The sequence below is a fragment of the Charadrius vociferus genome, unplaced genomic scaffold (genome assembly GCF_000708025.1).
Source record: "Charadrius vociferus isolate BGI_N301 unplaced genomic scaffold, ASM70802v2 scaffold356, whole genome shotgun sequence".
In the NCBI taxonomy this organism is placed as follows: Eukaryota; Metazoa; Chordata; class Aves; order Charadriiformes; family Charadriidae; genus Charadrius; species Charadrius vociferus.
Genome location: NW_009648717.1, coordinates 151638 through 169049, shown reverse-complemented (window position 1 = coordinate 169049; position 17412 = coordinate 151638). Strand labels below are relative to the sequence as shown.

The window sequence follows — 17412 nt, the reverse complement described above, 5'->3', positions numbered from 1 at the left end:
AGAGTCGCCTCTGCCCTCCAGCACAGAGGGGATGTGCTGCTGGAGGGCTGGCTCCAACGGCCCCCTTCAACGGGGCAAATTATTACTGTGTTGTTCAGTTAATACTGTGAGGGTATTAAGTGGTAGCAGGGTGATGCGGCTGTGCTGGGGAAGCAGGGTGGTCCTTCTCTTCCGGCGCACACACCCCAGGCTGGTCCCTGCAGGACTGGCTTTATTAATCGTGTCCCGGCCGTCTCTGACTGCAGGCTCTTTGAGGATTGCTGTCCACCAGCATCGCTCTCCTGCTTCCAGACCCCACGGCGCATCACGTACGATGAGGCTGTGAGGCAGGAATTCAGACCGGCTAAAGTGGGAGACTCTTTTGGGCCCACGTGAGTACCAGGGTTCGGTGGTGCCATGGCAGTGGTGGGGATGGAGCTCACATCTCGGGGCTACTCCTGTGTGTGAAGCCTCACAAGCTCCCAATGGCAAAGAAATGAGATGATAATCCTCTTCCATGTTGCGTGCTTTAGGTAGAAGGTCTGTGCCTAGGAGCCATTAGGGAGATTTAGTGAGGAAACTGACCGAGATGTGTCTGTTTCCAAGGACAGTAAAGAGCCAGGTTCATTGAGCCTTGCTGCTGAGAGCTTGTGTTTGTAGTCATGGTTGTGACTCTGATGCTTGCGTCTGCATGGGGCGTGTATCCTTTCTCAGGGCTGGGAGATGATTGAGGTTTTTTCCTGGCTGTTCTCAAAGACACAGTTCTGCTGTCTGTCTCTCTGGGGTCCCAGAAGAGGCTGTTTTGAGGCCAGCACCACGGGCTTTGTGGGCTCCCTTCTGAGCTTCCTCACCCGCTGTGGCTGCTGTGCCTCTGCAGCCTGGGCACGAGCCTGCTGTAAGGGTTGTGAGCAGTCCTCACTCTGCTTTTTCCATGGAGGCTCTGAGGAATTGTGGCTTCCTTCAGGGGAAGGTCTCACGGTGGGCTGAGGTTGCTGCCTGCTCTCTTCCAGGTGGGAGACGTGCTGGTTTAAGGTGGAGCTGAGCATCCCCTCGGCATGGGCAGGGCGGGAAGTGCACTTCATCTGGGAGAGCGATGGGGAGGGCATGGTGTGGCGAGATGCCCAGCCTGTCCAGGTAAGGAGATGTGGATCAGGGGTGTGCCAGCTGTTCCAGGTGCTCTGCTGTGTGCAGAGTGGTTATCTCCCTTACACCTCTGCAATGGGGCAGTAGAAGAAACCCCGTCCTGTTATGCACTTTCAGAGCAATGTCTGCATGTGAACCAAGAACAATTGGAGGTCTAGCCAGAGTGGTCATGAACAAAAAAAGAAGGGGGATATGTCGTCCTATTTTTTTTTAGCCTTGAGTGGTAATCTCTGAGGCGATGGGAGAGCTGTCTTTAAATACGGGAAAAACTGCTGTGCAGGGAGGGGCAGTGTTTGTGAGGAGTCTGATTGTGCGGGGTGGGAGAGAGGACTACTCTTGTGGTTTGTGCTGTCAGACCACAGAGGGTCTGTGGGCTACTTCCAAAGTTTGGCCCAGAAAGGCAAGCCTGCTAGTCGTGGGTTTGAGTCTGTTTTCTAGAGGTTGTCCCCTGTCAGGAGTTAAAATTCTTGCCTACAGACCGGTAGCAGCTGAAAATCCCTTCCTTAGGCATTAGGAAATCTGTCTTGGAAGAAGGATAGGCAAGCATCAGGCCTGAGATGTGAATCTCCACTGCTGTTGAGAACAGTGGGACAGACTCTTGTCACATGGGTCAACTTCAGTCCTGCTTTGGGGGGGTGCAATGGCTCAGGTGACCTTTTTCAGCCCTGCCCTGCTCTGTGGTGGTGTCCGCAGGGTTTGGGTTACTGCTGAGGCAGCAGCTGTTTCTGTGGCAGCTGTTCTCATGGGAAGCATTGTCCCATGAGACATGGGACCAGGCTCCTCCATCCAGCTGGGCTTTGGGGTGTCTTGTCCTGCCCATCCAGCCCGCTGTCATGGCCCTCTGAAGACGTGTGTTAAGTGTGCCACCTTCCCCTGCAGGGTTTGACTAAGGAAGGCGAGAAGACCAGCTACATCCTGACAAGCAGCCTGAAAGAAATGGAGCCCCACAGGTGGGTGGTCAGCCTGGCTGGAGTCCCGCACCGCTGGGGAAACTTGGTGGTGTTTGAAGCCGAGAGGCCAGGGTGAAACGTGCTTGTCTGTGTCCTGGTGCTCTGAGAAGTGTCCGGCGTTCAGGGGCTCTTTCCGTTGTTCAGTTCGGGCTGGTCCCACCACAGGGAGGGGAATGGACTTTCCCGGCTGATTGCTCGTGATCTGCTCCCTGATGGTTTCCTTTTGGTCTCCGCAGTCTGACGCTGTACGTGGAGCTGGCCTGCAACGGTCTCTTTGGGGCCGGCAAGGGCAGTATGATCGCCCCTCCGGACCCTGAAAGGAGGTTCACCCTGAGCAAGGCTGAGCTCGTCATCTTCAACAGGGATGTCTATGAGCTGCTGGTGGATCTGGAAATACTGCTGGACATGGCCCAGGTCTGTGAGCTCATTCTCTCACCCTTTCCACCTCCTTCCACAACTTCATTTTATCCCCTTCTGCCACCGTTCCATGACCTGTCTCCTCCCACAAGGAAGCCCTGGAGGAGCAAGCATTTATCCCAATTGATGTTGTCTAGAGTAAGAGAAAACTGAACAGAGAGAAGCCACCAGTGGTTATTTTCACCCACTTTCTGCTTCAAGGCAGGATCTGTTAGACCAGAGCCCTCTGGGAGGGGCGTATGTATAACCTGGCTTTAGAAGGCACATGAGGAAAGATGTAAGGTTTTATCTGTGAAGCAGGGACACGGTGTTTTCCTGGCACCACTGGCAGAGCCAGACGTTGGAAGGAGGTAGCAGGTTTTCCCTTGGACAGGTGGCATCCGAGCTGGTACAGAGAGCTGCTCTGAGCCCGAGGATGTGCTGAGCTCAGAGTCAAGCTGTTATCACTCCCAACCTCAGCTCCTCGGGGAGGAAAACCAGAGGAGTTTCCAGGCACTGTACACGGCCAACCAGATGGTCAACGTATGTGATGTTATGGACCCATCCACCTTTCCTGCTGCCCGTGACCTGGCTGCGGTGATCTTCAGCCAGAGGAATGGCGGGAGCCAGCACACCATCCATGCCGTGGGTCACTGCCACATTGACTCTGGTGAGAGCAGCACAGTGTTCCCTCTCTGCTGACCTGGAGGCCAGGGCGTGCTGCCCAAGGGAAGAGCTGGCTGCCCTGGGGCTCCAGGCACTGGGTACTCTGCCCCGAGGGAAGGGAAAGGGACCTCTGTGCTGCCATACAGCTGGTCTGTCACCGAGGCAGGGGAACGTGTGTCGGGCTAGCTGTGCCGTTGGGAGCACTGATGCGGCCGGTGATGAGGGATGCATTACAGCCCACCTGTTGGACTTCACCCCTCAATTTCCAGTCCAGAGGGGTTTCAATCTCAACAGAAAGGCAGCGGGAGAAGCAGGAGTTGGGGGCCCCAGGCTGTGTTGCTCTCAGACTCTTAGTCAAAGGACAGTGTTTTGCTCTAGCGTTTTCCTGGGCTGATCTGCGAAAGGCAGCACAGCCCCATCCCTGGAGGAGCTTGTGCCAAGTAGTAACCATGGTGGGGCCATGCCTGTCCCCGCAGCCTGGCTGTGGCCGTATGAAGAGACCATCCGTAAGTGCGCTCGGAGCTGGGTCACGGTGGTCCGTCTGATGGAGTGCAATCCGGAGCTTACCTTCGCCTGCTCCCAGGTGAGTGATCTCCCTCTGGGGAGCTCTCCTTCTGCTCCTGGCTTGTTGCTTCTCCAGCATGACTGAAAACGAGATGGAGGGGGTAACTGGGAGCATCCTGTGCGGTTGCAGAGGGGAGAGACATCAGTGTGGAGTGATGTGGTGGGAGCTGAGGCTGATCTCTCCGTTCTTGCAGGCGCAGCAGTTCGAGTGGGTGCGGAGCTGGTACCCTGGGCTCTACGCGCAGATTCAGGACTTCGTGGCGAAGGGGCAGTTCATTCCCGTTGGAGGCACCTGGGTGGAAATGGTGAGAAGCACGGGGAGCCTGGCTCACCGCACCCTACCTGTGCCATCCCTCTGGGACCGGTCCTGATACTGGAAAGGGGCAGAGCAGAGCATTTGCTGAGCCTCTCTGGTTGGTGATGGTATCCAGGCCCAGAAAACAGCAGCTGTCTGCAGCATGTAGCCTAGCAAAAATACCATCCCTCTCCCAAATTGTCTCAGTCCCTGAGAAAGGAGCTTTGGTCTGGACTGGCTGAGCTCTGTTCTTCCCTTTGCCTTCTGCTGAGCTCTGTTCAGGTCCTCCCTGTCATCTGCCAGGTCAGATGATGATAGTGGGTGAGAATGGGGCACTCACAAGACCTCCTCTTCCCCAGTGCCTGACTTGCTTCATGGGCTCCCTGTGTTTTTCCCCAAGGATGGGAACCTGCCCAGTGGGGAGTCCATGGTGCGGCAGTTCCTCCAGGGACAGCGGTTCTTCCAGGAGCAGTTTGGCCGGATCTGCTCAGAGGTACGTGCGCTTTTCCAGCACACCTTCCTTGCATGCCATCTCCTTCCACCTCTCACTGTGCATGAGGGTTTCTCTCTGGTTTGCCTTCTAGATATGATGTTCAGGTGCCTCAGGTTGGCCTGCTTTTTGCAGCTAAAGCTGTGATGAGTAAATATCTAATCCCCCATGTATCAGGGCAGTTAGCACAGGCCCAGGCCTTGGTTATACTGGCTGTAGATCCCTAGCAGGTCTCTAGAATTGCTCCTTGTCTAGCACATCTTCAGTTCCCTCTGCCAGAAGGGCTCAGAACCTGACTACTGAGAAACCCTCCATGAGTTTGGGCTGTGATGTGTGGCCAGTGTGACTCATGTGTCTCTCTCCCTCTGCTGCTGTCGCCTCTGCTCCCAGTTCTGGCTGCCAGACACGTTTGGATACTCAGCCCAGCTGCCCCAGCTGATGCGTGGCTGTGGGATCAGGCGGTTCCTCACGCAGAAGCTCAGCTGGAACCTGGTGAACACCTTCCCGGTGAGCTATGCTTCCCTTCTTGCCAGGGGATGGACTGGCAGTTGCTGGAGTCTGTCTGCGGGGCTGGACCTGTTGGTTCCACAGGTTGAGCCAGTCCTTCTCTCAGCTGACACAGACTTTTCTTCCAGAAGCTGAAAGACGTGGCCAGTTTATGGTGGTAGCAATGTCCTGTCAGGCTTAGGGCAGAGGAAGGACATGGTTAGAGATCCCAGCTGGGCCCCTGGCCTATAAATTCCTTCTACTTCTGGATGGAAGCTGTGACTTGCGTGCACGTCTAGCAGACAGCAAACCCAGCCTCTCCTCTCTGTCCCCTGCCCTTGTGGCATTCCCTATCCTTGTGCGGGTGTCTCCTTGCGCTGATCTGTCAGGGCATCCTGCAGCCCTGTGGAGGGAAAGTGAAGGCCCAGTCTGAATCCTCAGGGTGCGCAGAGGTGCCTGTCCCTTTTGCGCTTCCCTGGTGACAAAGGTGCTGGGCTTTGTGACAGGGCTTGCAAGGAAGCATGGGCTTTTAGTGCACGAGTTCTGTGCTGATGTGGTTGAAGTGTGCCCTCCACACAGACATTTTTGTGGGAGATGAGTTTCCGAGCCTTGAAACACTGGCCTAAGGGTGAATATATCTCTTTTCCCTGGAACTCCTGGGAATAACGGGGCTGTGCTTTAGCATTTTGGCACTCTGTGGTACAGGGGGGCTGTAGGAGACACCACACTTTCCTTTGGTTCCCTTCCAGCATCACACTTTTTTCTGGGAAGGCATTGATGGTTCCCGAGTCCTGACCCATTTCCCCCCTGGTGACTCCTATGGGATGCACGGGCGAGTGGAGGAGGTGAGTGATGTTGCCAGACCTGCATGTGAAGTGCAATGACAGCCCCTCAGGGCCAGATCTGAGGCTCCTAGAAGAGGGCACTGCCTGGGAAGGGAGGGGGATAACTGGCAGCATTGCTGGACAAAGGCTGTTTGGGTGCCTGGCAGTCAATTGCCTGCCTCTGAGATGTGTCACTGCCTGATTTTTGGCAGTTTGGACTGGGGAAGAGGGGCAGGACTGGGCTTTGCATGCCCAAGGCTGACCTGGCTTTCTTGTGTGGAACTGTGGGAGCTGGGGCTGGGGACCAGGGGATTGCAGCTGTCCAAAATCCACTCTAGATGCTGAAAACAGTGAAAAATAACAAGGACAAAGGACGTGTGAACCACAGCGCTTTCCTCTTCGGCTTCGGAGATGGAGGAGGGGGCCCCACCCAGAAGATGCTGGACAGGATGAAGAGAATGAGTGACACAGATGGGCTGCCAAGGTGAGAAGAGAGCTCCCATCCTCCCTTCTGGCGGGAGCACTTGTTTTGAGCCGGGCCTGGTCTTCAGCAGTGCCAAAGGAAAGGGTATGCGAAGGAGGGCAGGGAGAAAGTGGGGTGAGCAGAGCGCTAGGAAGGATTTGTCAGGGAGACAGAATCTCTCCATCATCAAGGATTGTAAGAACAGGTACATGGGGTAGCCTTGGACTGCTTGCGAGTCCTCGGTAGAGTCATGGGGTAAGGGGCCGGCACAGCAGCGGTGCCTGGCAGTCAGTCCCTGCCTGGGGAATGTCCCTGTCCCGGTGCCTGGCAGTCAGTCCCTGCCTGGGGAACGTCCCCGCTGCAGGCAGCGACAGCGGTGTGGAATGGGAGAGGGGTAGGAGGAGGTTGTGTGTGGTTGTGTTGGGGTTTCTGAGGCCTCAGTTCTGGGGCTGTCCCTTTTCTGGTTGGGATGCGCCGTTAGCTGTGTGACAGGCTTCTCCCCTGGCTCATCGCTGTTTGTGCATCTCTCCTGCAGGGTTCAGCTCTCCACTCCCGACCGGCTCTTTTCTGTCCTGGAGAAGGAGTCGTCGCAGCTGTGCACCTGGGTGGGAGAGCTCTTCCTCGAGCTGCACAACGGCACGTACACCACCCAGGCCCAGGTGACCACATGCATGGGACAGGGACAGCAGTATCCCCTTCCCCCAGGGAAGGTGGCCATTCCCAGTTCTCTTCGTTACTGCTTAGGTGGCTTCAGGGTTTGGGCAGTGCCCTTTAGGTCTCAACAGTGGGAGGCAGCTTGTAGCCAGGACTCCAAAAGGCAGATCTGTTGTCAGACTTCCTTCAAGGGGTGAGAAAGACACAGCAAGGCCCCTTGGTCAATAGCTGCCATGTCCTTCACTTCAGCAGGTTGTTGCAGAGCTTGGGTGAAGAGTCAGAAGAAGGGGAGGAAGGTGAGAATGGAGACAGGGGAAGCTATGTCCTATGCTAGGAGTTTCAGCTTGATCTGTGGCAAAACATAGCTCACGGGTAATGGCAAACTCATGACACACACAACCAACCAACATTCCTGCACTGGAGCTGGGCTTGCACTGCTGGTGTGAGAGATCCACTCCTACCCTAAGCACCTTTCTTCTCTCCTTGCTTTGACACCAGATAAAGAAGGGGAATCGGGAGTGTGAGCGAATACTCCACGATGTCGAAGTACTCAGCACCTTGGCTCTGGCACGGGGCGGCACGTTCCAGTATCCTGCGAGCCAGCTGCAGCGGCTCTGGAGGTGAGGGTGTACGGGAGCACTCACGGCACCAGGGGGGAGGATGTGGTGAGGGCTGGGGACTTCCACGTGAGAGCTGGCTGCTCTTGACGTACCACTCCCCATCCCCGACAGCTCCTTGTCCCTGCCTGAGCCTGGGTAGAAGTCCTTGTTATCAGCGCACCTAAATTAGCCTGGACCAGTTGGACCGCACTGGTGTGGGCAGTTATTGGGCTGTTGGTGGGAGATAGTCACTCATCTCTCAGCCCTGTTCAGCTGGAGCCAGAAGGGCGACTGACCACAACCTCTTTTCATTTGAACCTCCCGTTCAAATGAAAAGTTAGGATGTAGGGACCTTTGCGGATTCAGTACTGCAGCGCTGTGTGTACACGACCCTTTCCATAAAATGATCAGGGCTCCGCCTGCAAAGCGTTCAGTGCTTTGCTTTTGATTCTCCCGTTGGAAGGTAGCTCCAAAGCCACACTACTCTGCTGGCTGGAAGCTTCATTTCTGACCGAAGCTTATTCCTCGCCGGTCTGGACTTGTCTGAATTTGTGCAACAATATATCTGGTAGCCCCAAGGGATAAAAAAAATTAGCTTATACTCCCCATGGTTGTGGTTTACTAAGGTGACAGTTGACAAATCCTAATGTAAAGGGATTTAAAGGATGCTATGGAAAGAATCCTTTTCTCTCAAGTGTTTGGTAATGGGGGGGATAAGGAACAGTTTGTCCATCTTGCAGACAGGGCTTAGTAAGCCAGAACAAATCCGGTGCTCTCTCCTGCTTCTTCACCTGGTTTCTATTCTCTGTTTTAGGTTATTGCTGCTCAACCAATTCCATGATGTTTTGCCAGGCAGCTGTATCCAGCTTGTGGTGGAGGATGCTCTGCAATACTACGCAGGTGAGCAGGGGGTTTGGTTAGCGGGGCACTTACCCCTTGGAGCACACTGCATCCTGCCTGGTGGGGCTGCAGAGGGTTCAATCCTGGACTGCCAGGCGCTCTGGGTCGAACCTGTGCAGGCATGTGTCGGGAATAGCACTAACTCAACAGGGAATTAACAGGGGAGCCAAGAGATTAAAAAACATCCCGAGTTACTGGCTTCTGTGCTTGCTGCTGGTGTGCCAGGATAGACCCTAGCAAAGGTTTGCTCCTGCCTGCCCACGGGCACTTGCAGTAGCTTTACTTTGTTATAGCACCACAATTTTCCAGTTGAGCTGGCATAGCTCATTGTGATCTTGTAATAACAAAGTTAAGAATAATTATAAACTTTAATTCCTTACTAATAGGTAATTAATATTAATGCTAATTGGTAATTGTAACTTGGAAGTAGATAAAGTGTGTGCACATTGCACGGGAGTGCCAGAAACCCTCTCAGATGTGAGAAATGGCTTGGCCGGATCCAACTCGGGCCTTTGTATCGCTCAGAGATCCGCAGGGCTGGCGCTCGGCTGCAGGAGGAAGCTGTGCAGTCCTTATGCGGGGACCTGCTGCAGCCCAAAGCAGGGAGCACCGAAAGCACCCTCGTGTTGAACACCTTGCCCTGGGAACGGACCGAGGTGATCTCCAGGACTGGGCCAGCTGGAACAGAGACTTTAGGTATGTTTAACTCGGGGGTAACTCATGCGTCAGAATTTCTTACGGCGGCAGAGACAGCTGGCAAAGAAATACTGTGCCTCTCCCTGCCCTGGGGAGGGCTTACTGACTTGTGGAATCCCTCCCTCGAACTTTGTCCCACTTCACGTTCTCCCTGAGCTGTGGATAAAGGAGAAGAGGAGGGTATGAAAGGAGGTGGTAGGGCTGATGTGAGAGCAGCGGGGCAGCACGGTGTGACTTCGGGTTAGGTCTGGGGCGGATGTTGGAACAGAACCTCTTTGCTTTCCAGCTCTGGTGACAGTCCCCAGCATGGGCTATGCTATAGCGAGGGAGCCGTTGCTGCCCCCTCAGCCTGTGGCAGTGAGGAAACAGGTAAGCATGACGGCAGTTGTCCTCAGATCGGTGTACCCTGCAGCAAAGATTGATTGGGGAGAAATCTAGAGAATCCGGCACACAGCAAGTCCGCACACTAGATTTGCAATTGGGGTGCTCAACTCCCACGGGTGTGGGTGTGTGAAATCTGTTTCTGTCCTTTCCCCCCAGGAGGACGGCTCCATTGCCATGGAGAACGGGGTGATCGCCGTCTGCCTGGACACGATGGGGCGCCTGACCTCGCTTCGCCTGGTGGACTCCGAGAGGTGTGTCTGTCACCCAGTTACTGGAACTGGGCTCCTCAAACCTCTCTCAGGTCATCTTTTCACTGTACGCCCTTCTCTACTGCCAGTTCTTCTTACGCTGCTGTTTCTCTGTTCCACTTTGTTCCAGAGAGTCAGTCCCAGATGGCTGCTATGCCAACCAGTTTGCACTCTTTGATGATGTTCCCCTGTACTGGGATGCCTGGGACGTGATGGATTATCACTTGGAAACCAGGTAGAGGAGCAGTGCGTGCAGCACTTGGATTTTATCTTTGCTCTGAGCTTCTTGCCTCCCCATCGGTCCTAGCTGTGACAAAAGCTCCAACAGAACATTCACTCCGGAGAAGGGAGTGCCTGCCGTGTGGAAGGCTGGATAGGGATTTGGGAACCTGCATCTACCAGGCTCTGCCTTTACCTCGTTCTCTAGGAAGCCAGTGACAACACTCCTGAAACCTCTGGAAATCACCCTGGCTGGGGGCCTGCGGGGAAGCGCGAGCTTCTCTCTGCGGATCGGGAAAAGCAGCACCTTAACCCAGGAGATCATCCTGGATGCCACGTGCCCGTACCTCCGCTTCCTGACCCAGGTTTGGCCAGCGGCTGCCGTGCGATACAGACATCTGTGCTGTTCAGGCGGGGCTCTGGGGAGCTGGACCTTGTGTCTGAATTACGTCCCCCCCTCCTTGTTTTCTTCCCTGGGGCCCCCTGCTGCCTGTCCTCCTCTGCCTTAGGGGATGGCAGCCTGAGGGTGGGGGTCCTGAGGGACAAGGGTGGAAGAGAGACCCACCAGTTCGTTTCTGTTCAGGCTCTACTGTGATTTTATTGTATCTGGTCCGGCCTGGGTGCGAGTTGGGTGCTGTGCACCGGGGAAGGATGAGTGCAGCCTCTGCCTGTCAGGTCCCCGTGGTGATGCCCCTCTGCTACCACATTTAGGTTGAGTGGAAGGAGGCTCACAAGTTCTTGAAGGTGGAGTTCCCTGTGCAGGTCCGGAGCACAAACGCCACCTACGAGATCCAGTTTGGACACCTCCAGCGGCCAACGCACTGGAACATGTCGTGGGACTGGGCCCGATTTGAGGTGAAGGGAAGGGTGGTCTGGTCCTCCCGTGGTGGGGCTGTATTTGCTCCCAGGCAGTAGCTCTGTATGGTGAATATGTCCCTTGGTACCTCCTGCAGGTGTGGGCTCACAAGTGGCTGGATCTCTCCGAGCACGGCTTTGGGGTGGCACTGCTGAACGACTGCAAATACGGGGCATCGGCCCACAGGAACGTCCTCAGCCTCTCGCTGTGAGTAGGGTCGGGGTGAGGGTGGAGCTGCAGCAGTCCCTTTGCTTTCTGAGGTGTCTCTTGGAAGTCAAAGCGACACCTGGTCCTAAGTGATCTCGTAGCTAATAAGGAAATAGTCTGGTTTTAGCGGCTGCCTGTGGTCTGAGAACTTTTGGCTGACCTAATTACAATTGACTAAGATAGTGTAATTCCTATGAGTTATGCTCATAGGTAATGTAGGAAAGATCAGATCCCTATTTGCACCACGTAATTTTTCTGTTGCTGGCCAAAACATACCCCGGGAGGGGAGACTGAAGGAGAGGGAAGAAATGGCAAAGTTCCGGATGCGGGTGAAGCTAAGAGAAACTCCATGTATTTCAGTTTGAGGCCATCAGCCCCAAGTTTCACAGGAAAACACCTTTCAAAGGTCGATTTTAGCTTCCACCTTGTCTGGGGTCTGTTTGCTCTTGCCAGAAACCAGCAGAGTGTTGGTTTCTCCCTCAGGGCACAGGCTTGAGGTAGCAGGGGGAGATGCTTGTCTTGTCACAGCGCTCCTCTGGTTCTGGACCGGGTGACAGAGGGGCAATGTCAGGCTTGGGCTGACGGAGGGCGACACACCAGTCTCACCTACATCTCGTTTCCTTAGGCTGAGAGCACCCAAGTCCCCCGATGCCACGGCAGACATCGGGCACCACCAGTTCACCTACGCCGTGATGCCTCACCGGGGTGAGTGATGGGCAGCGCTGGGTCCTGTCAGGGACAACACAGCTTGGAGGAAGCTCTGGTGAACCTTGGGCTGAGCACATCTGGCTGTGCCTGCATAGAGGCTGGCTAGAGGTTCTTGCGTTGCAGGTTCTTTCCAGGACGCCGGTGTGATCCAGTGTGCCTACAACTTGAATTTCCCTCTCCACGCGGTCCCGGCCGGCTCTGCCCAGTGCCCAGCCTGGAGTGCCTTTTCCGTCAGCTCACCTGCAGTCGTGCTGGAGACTGTGAAGCAGGCGAGTCCCCGGGGCAGAAACAGGGAGGGCAGATGGGTTAATCTGTCGTTGTTAAGTGTAGTTTGCTCTTTCCTCTGGTACCGCAGCCGTAGTCACCAGCGCTGCACGGCGGCAGGTCAGGAACGCATGCGCACGCAGGCAGAGGCGCTCAGCCGCCATCACTGGGGTCCGGCTGTACCCCGAGGTGTAGGATAGGATGCGCCTGTCTCATTTGTCTGAACTCCCGTCTGCACTTGTCCCCCAAAGGCTGAGGACAGACCTGATGCCGTGGTGGTTCGGCTGTACGAGGCGCACGGCAGCACGGTTGTTGCCTGGCTCCAGACCTCCCTCCCAGTTAAGGAGGCGATGCTGTAAGTCCACACTGGAGGGCTGGATGTGTGTGGGGATGGAGATCAATCCATGCTGGAGGGCTGGGCATGTGTGTGGGATGGAGATTGGTTGCTTCAGCCTCACCCGCTGTTTTTTTCCCCAGCTGCGACCTCCTGGAGCGGCCGGCTGCGAGGGACTGTCTGCCGCTGGAGCAGCAGGGTGTGAAGCTTTCCTTCACGCCCTTCCGTGTGCTCTCTGTCCTCTTGGTCTTGAGGCAGTGACGCTGTCGGTCGCCCTTGCTGGTGCGGTGGTAACCTGGACCAACATCATGAACTCAAATTGCAGCCTGAGGCTTCTTCCATCCCAAGAGCTGTGGGAAGGGCAGAGTCTCCTCCTCATCCCCCACAGCCATCGGCGAGCAGTGCTCCAGAAGAACCACCTTCTTCAGGAAAGGAGGAGAGTTTTCCCCTGCCTAATTGGAGATGGAGGGCCTGAGCGAGTTCCCGGCTAGCCGAAGCATGGGTTGTGGGACAGGGTGGCTGGCCCCACAGAGCCTCTGCTCCAACCCCTGTGAGGTTTTTGGGAGTAGCAGCTTTCCATGGTGGCTCCTGTGTCTCAGCCTTCATCTTGTCCAGACTCTAGCAGCGAGTGTAGAGACACACTACAGTCATTCCCCTCACCCTTTGCCTGCCTCTCGCACTGCCCTTATGGAAGGGGAACACAAGTAAAGAAGAAAAATTACATGAAAACAAGCTCCAGTCTGTTTTCTGAACTTATTTCCAGGTAACTGCGCTGATCTACTTCCTCCCAGGGCCTCCCATGTAGCAGCTGCTCAGTGTCCTCCTCCCTGGATCCTCCACTGGGGAGGCAGAGCTTACCTTTATTTTGAATCACAGAATGGTTTAGGCTGGAAGGGACCTTTAAAGGCCATCTAATCCACACCCCCTGCAACGAGCAGGGACACCTTCAGCTCCATCAGGTTGCTCAGAGCCTTGTCCAACCTGACCTGGAATGAACTTGCGGGGGGATGAGGTGGAGGGGGAAGCCTGCTTCAGCCCAGGCTGGGCACAGAGGGGTTATCCTTAGCACAAAAAGAACGTGCACGGTAATTTCTACACAAAATATTTTATTAGTCAGCTAAAAATCACAGCCTTCTCAGTTATCCAGGCAGCAGCCAGAAAGCGAGGAGAAGGAGGGGGGAAACATACACTTTTAGGCAGAGGGAAGGCTCCGTGACCCTTATCCCCCTCAAATGCCTGGGGACAGCAGGAAGACAGTGGATAAATCAGCACCATCACCAAATCCAGCTTCTCTTTCCCACACTGGCAGGACACAGCAACAGCAAGCAGGGGTAAGCACAGGTCGAGAGAACCCCATTTCTCCCCAGCGCTAACCCCGGCGCTCCCTGAGCTCCCCTTGGGAGGAGGGCAGCATGTGGCGCTCAAACGGCAGGGGCTGCGCCTGGAGGATGGAGAGGAAAATGAAGAAGTCAGAAGGTGAGGAGGTGCCTGGTTCCGCCCCACAAAGCTCCCGCTAGGTCCTCTCCTGCCCTTTGGCACCCCCTCCGTCCCCCTGACATGAGGAAGCCCCCACCTGTGCATTTGAAAGCCGCAAGGACTGCCAGCCTCACCTTTGCCCCTGCGTGCGGTCATCCGGCGGCTTCTTTTGGCTTTGGCTGGCACCTCAGGCTCAGATAAGGCCGGAGCAGTGGGCACTTTCCTCCTCCTGCGAGGACGTCCCTTCCTTGGCCCTTCAGCCACCTCCTCCTCCTGCTCCTCCTCTGCCGGCTTCGGGGGTTTCACTGCAGCCCTGGGGCGCCTTTTGGAGGCACGTGCGGTGACCTGGGTGAACATCAGAGTTGGAGCTTAGCAGCAGAAGCGTGTTTGGACTGCCAGCTGACGAGAACCTCCAGGCAGGAGCCCCACAGTGAATTTGGGAGCAGCCTGAGCAGGGCACAGGGGAACAGCACAGCCTCTAGACCCAGCGAGAGCCACATCAACTGCAAAGCTTCTTACCTTGGGGGTCAGAGCCTCGGGATCTGTCTTCAGCTGAGCGCGCTTCTTGCGGGACGCCTGCCCTGCGTGAGAAGACGTACCTGGGTTAGGTGGGATGAGGAGGAGAGGGGACAGAGAGCGCCTGCACCACGGGGGGACAGCACCTCGGCTCCCAGCCTGGCAGGCCAGGAAGGGGATGTAGGTGCAGGCCTGGAAAACCATCCTGCAGGTGCAACGGCTGTGCCCGGGCAGGTTGGCGTGTTGCTAGGAAGCCTTGGGGACAACGGGCTCCATCCCCCAGTGCCACCGGCTGTCACAGGCCTGTCACCGCCCCAGGGAGAGGGGCTTTGCTCCTGCCTTTGCCCCTGTGCTGTGCAACAAGGACAGGGCTTCCCAGGCTCCAGCCCTCCCGGAACAAGTCCCACGGGGAGGAGAGAGGACACTCACCTTTGGGAGCCATGGGGCCAGGCTCTCCCTGCAAGGAAGGTGACAGAGCATTGACTGGGGCGCAGATATTCTGCAGGCAGCGGCAGCAGAATCCCTGCCCCTTCTCCACCCCACAGCCAAGAAAGTGATAGGGAAACAGTGACATTTCCCTAGGAAACCAGGAGAGTCGGGCTTGCTCTGCCTCCTCTGTGCCTCGGGGACTCTCCTGTCAGCCCCTGCTCCTTCTGCAAGGCACCACCACAGCACCTCACCCCGACACGGGGCACAGGAGGGAGGGACAGGACTGCCAGGCCACCCAAGCCCCCCATTACCGTGATCAGCCCCTCTGCTCCAGACTGCCCGCCATCCCTTGGCCAGCTGGCCACTGCACAGAGGGTCCTTGTGACCTCCACGTCCAGTGGTCACAGCAGTCTGGTGGAGAGGGAGACCCCCAGTGACACAACATAATGCTGGGGGGTCTCAGGAAGCAGAAAACAGGCTGGTGTCCCCTTGGAGCAGTGGTCAGGGGGTACCCAGCCCCAGGTGGTGACCCCAGACTCCTACCTGGAACCATATGGTCCTGCCATTGCGGTCACGCAGGGAACTCATGCCAGGCACCAAGTAACACTGCAGCCAGTTCTTGAAAGCGGCGTAGTTATCTGCGTGATCTGGCTCAAAGGGCTTTTTCTCTGGGAAGGGAGAGAGGGAAAGGACAGAAGTAGAGAGGAAGCAGTGACCACGGTGTCAGGGTGCCCTCCCAAGCCGCCTGCTGCTGGGAACACAACACCCAGCACCCTCTACCACCCCCCAGCTGCCCCTGTTCCCTGCTACCCTGTCCTGTCACCTCACCCGTCGTGATGACCTCCATGGGCACAGTGTGGCACAGCTCCAGGAGATCCGGGTTCTCCCGCATCAGCTTCAGCTTCTTGCTTAGCGTCAGGGAAGGACTCTGCGGGGGTGGAGAAGGGGAGGGAAGTCACCTGCCAGCCATCGTCGAGGAGAGACCTCATCAGGGTCTCTCCTCCCCAACGGCAGCCCAATTCCCCATCTCCTCTTGCCCTCCTGAGGCTAAGCTGCCACACTCCCCACCAAGTGCCCTGCCATGGCACGTGCCAGCAAAGCTTACCCCACAGACCCCATCTAGGCTGCAAACTGCACGTGGGCACATTCCCCACAGCTATAAAGACATGAAAGAGGGCTAGCACACAGCAACACCAGCAGTTTGTAAAAACAGCCCTCAAGTCGCATGTTTTGTTTTCAGCCTCCTTTAAAATAGCCACCTCCTCTCCCCCGAGGCCCCCAGATCAGCCGTGGGCTCTACTGTAGCCTTCCCCAGAGATTTTAAGCTTGCAAGGTGTTTGCTTCCCTCACCCCTTCCTCTTCACCCACCCCAAATATACCCGGAGACTTCCTGACGGCAGAAGGCGGGCGCCACTGAGCGCCAGCGCAGCACGCAGGCATGTGCCCAGGGAGCTGTCACAGCTCGTCAGCCCGGCCACGTGCGAATGAACACCCGCACGCGTGAGGTTACAGAACCGCTGCGCCCCATTTGCCGCTCCATTGGAGGGGCGGACGTGCTCAGACACGGGTGTTTACGGCAAAGGACAGTAAAATGCTTGAGGAGAAGGATCTCGTGCAGGCAAGCATTATAGCTGTGAAGGGAAAACGGCTGCCGTCGGGTTGGGAAAGACTCAGAGCAGCAAATATCTCCCGACAGCGGTGCGGGCAGAGGCTGTGCGAGCTCTGCAAGGGCTTCATGATGATGTTCTGCCCCATCAGAGCGAGGAACCAAACAAAAACTGAAACTGGCCCTGAACCCTGAGCTGGAACAAGCCCGAAAGAGCAGACCCAAACCAGAGCTTCGCGCCCAGCTAAGCCCAAAGCAGAGCCAGAGCAGGGTAGCCGGGCTGAGCCCAGACTGGGGGCTGGAAGCAAGCTGAACCACCTCCCCCATTGCTGAGCCCAAACTGGAATCAGGAACGCTTCTCAGCTCAGTCCAGCTCCCTGCAGGGAAGGCAAGAGGTTCCCAGGAGCCCAGGGAGCTCCCGAGACATCCCACAGGCAAACAAATCCCTGGTGTGGCATCTGTCTGGGAACCTGTCCCTTTCTGAGCCTGTGAAAGCAGCGGATATTCCTCACCTTCTTCCTCCTTGTCTGCTCCTGATCCTTCAGGGCCTCCAGCACGGTCCGAGCCTTTTCGAAGGGAGGGATCTTCAACCTGAGAGAGTCCATCCATTACACAGAAGCCGGAACTCTTGGTTCTGGCACTTGTCCATGTCTACCAGACAAGGAGGCCCAGCTGGCTTAGCTGAGGAGCCGTCAAGCTCTGGCAAACTCTTGGGAGACCAAACCTCCACAGCAGGTCAGTGGGTGCTCAGCCCACCTTACCTGTACAGGATCTCAGCACGGAGGTAATTCCCAATTCCGTTGAAAAACTTCTGGTTTAAGAGGGCCTCGCAGATGGGCTTGTCAAAAGCCTTGTCCTCCAGGTTCTTCAGCACGTTCTCCCTGCAACAGAGCAGGGGGCCATCAGCCAGGTTCACCTGGGCACGGCAGTAAAAGTGGCCAAATAAAAGCAGGGGGGACACAACATTCCCTCGGGCTGGGCTGTGGCTGGCAGGGTGCTCACCTGAAGGCCTGGTACTCGGAGAGGACGCAGGGCCCGCGGCCCGGCTGCCAGGTGTCCC

The 17412-nt window shown here is 56.3% G+C and overlaps 2 protein-coding genes across 2 annotated transcripts in view; one reads left to right on the top strand and one right to left on the bottom strand.

The window, feature by feature from the left end:
• MAN2C1 (mannosidase, alpha, class 2C, member 1) overlaps nt 1-12586 on the top strand; it is a 15940-nt gene extending 3354 nt beyond the window's left edge. Inside the window, exons 3-27 of the mRNA XM_009886703.1 lie at nt 246-371; nt 990-1113; nt 2002-2072; nt 2309-2486; nt 2949-3138; nt 3611-3717; nt 3893-4003; nt 4394-4486; nt 4874-4990; nt 5719-5814; nt 6132-6277; nt 6792-6915; nt 7409-7530; nt 8324-8409; nt 8935-9105; nt 9392-9474; nt 9646-9740; nt 9868-9972; nt 10165-10321; nt 10668-10811; nt 10910-11019; nt 11645-11724; nt 11851-11996; nt 12243-12346; nt 12469-12586. Coding sequence (XP_009885005.1) covers nt 246-371; nt 990-1113; nt 2002-2072; nt 2309-2486; nt 2949-3138; nt 3611-3717; nt 3893-4003; nt 4394-4486; nt 4874-4990; nt 5719-5814; nt 6132-6277; nt 6792-6915; nt 7409-7530; nt 8324-8409; nt 8935-9105; nt 9392-9474; nt 9646-9740; nt 9868-9972; nt 10165-10321; nt 10668-10811; nt 10910-11019; nt 11645-11724; nt 11851-11996; nt 12243-12346; nt 12469-12586 — 3004 coding nt within the window. The remainder of the gene's footprint in view (nt 1-245; nt 372-989; nt 1114-2001; nt 2073-2308; nt 2487-2948; nt 3139-3610; nt 3718-3892; nt 4004-4393; nt 4487-4873; nt 4991-5718; nt 5815-6131; nt 6278-6791; nt 6916-7408; nt 7531-8323; nt 8410-8934; nt 9106-9391; nt 9475-9645; nt 9741-9867; nt 9973-10164; nt 10322-10667; nt 10812-10909; nt 11020-11644; nt 11725-11850; nt 11997-12242; nt 12347-12468) is intronic.
• Nucleotides 12587-13746: 1160 nt separating this feature from the next.
• The window catches only part of NEIL1 (nei endonuclease VIII-like 1 (E. coli)), a 6322-nt gene continuing 2656 nt past the window's right edge, over nt 13747-17412 (bottom strand). Inside the window, exons 6-14 of the mRNA XM_009886702.1 lie at nt 17355-17412; nt 17114-17233; nt 16865-16943; nt 15575-15674; nt 15290-15414; nt 14747-14774; nt 14321-14382; nt 13936-14146; nt 13747-13766 (exon numbers count right to left, since the gene is read on the bottom strand). Coding sequence (XP_009885004.1) covers nt 13747-13766; nt 13936-14146; nt 14321-14382; nt 14747-14774; nt 15290-15414; nt 15575-15674; nt 16865-16943; nt 17114-17233; nt 17355-17412 — 803 coding nt within the window. The remainder of the gene's footprint in view (nt 13767-13935; nt 14147-14320; nt 14383-14746; nt 14775-15289; nt 15415-15574; nt 15675-16864; nt 16944-17113; nt 17234-17354) is intronic.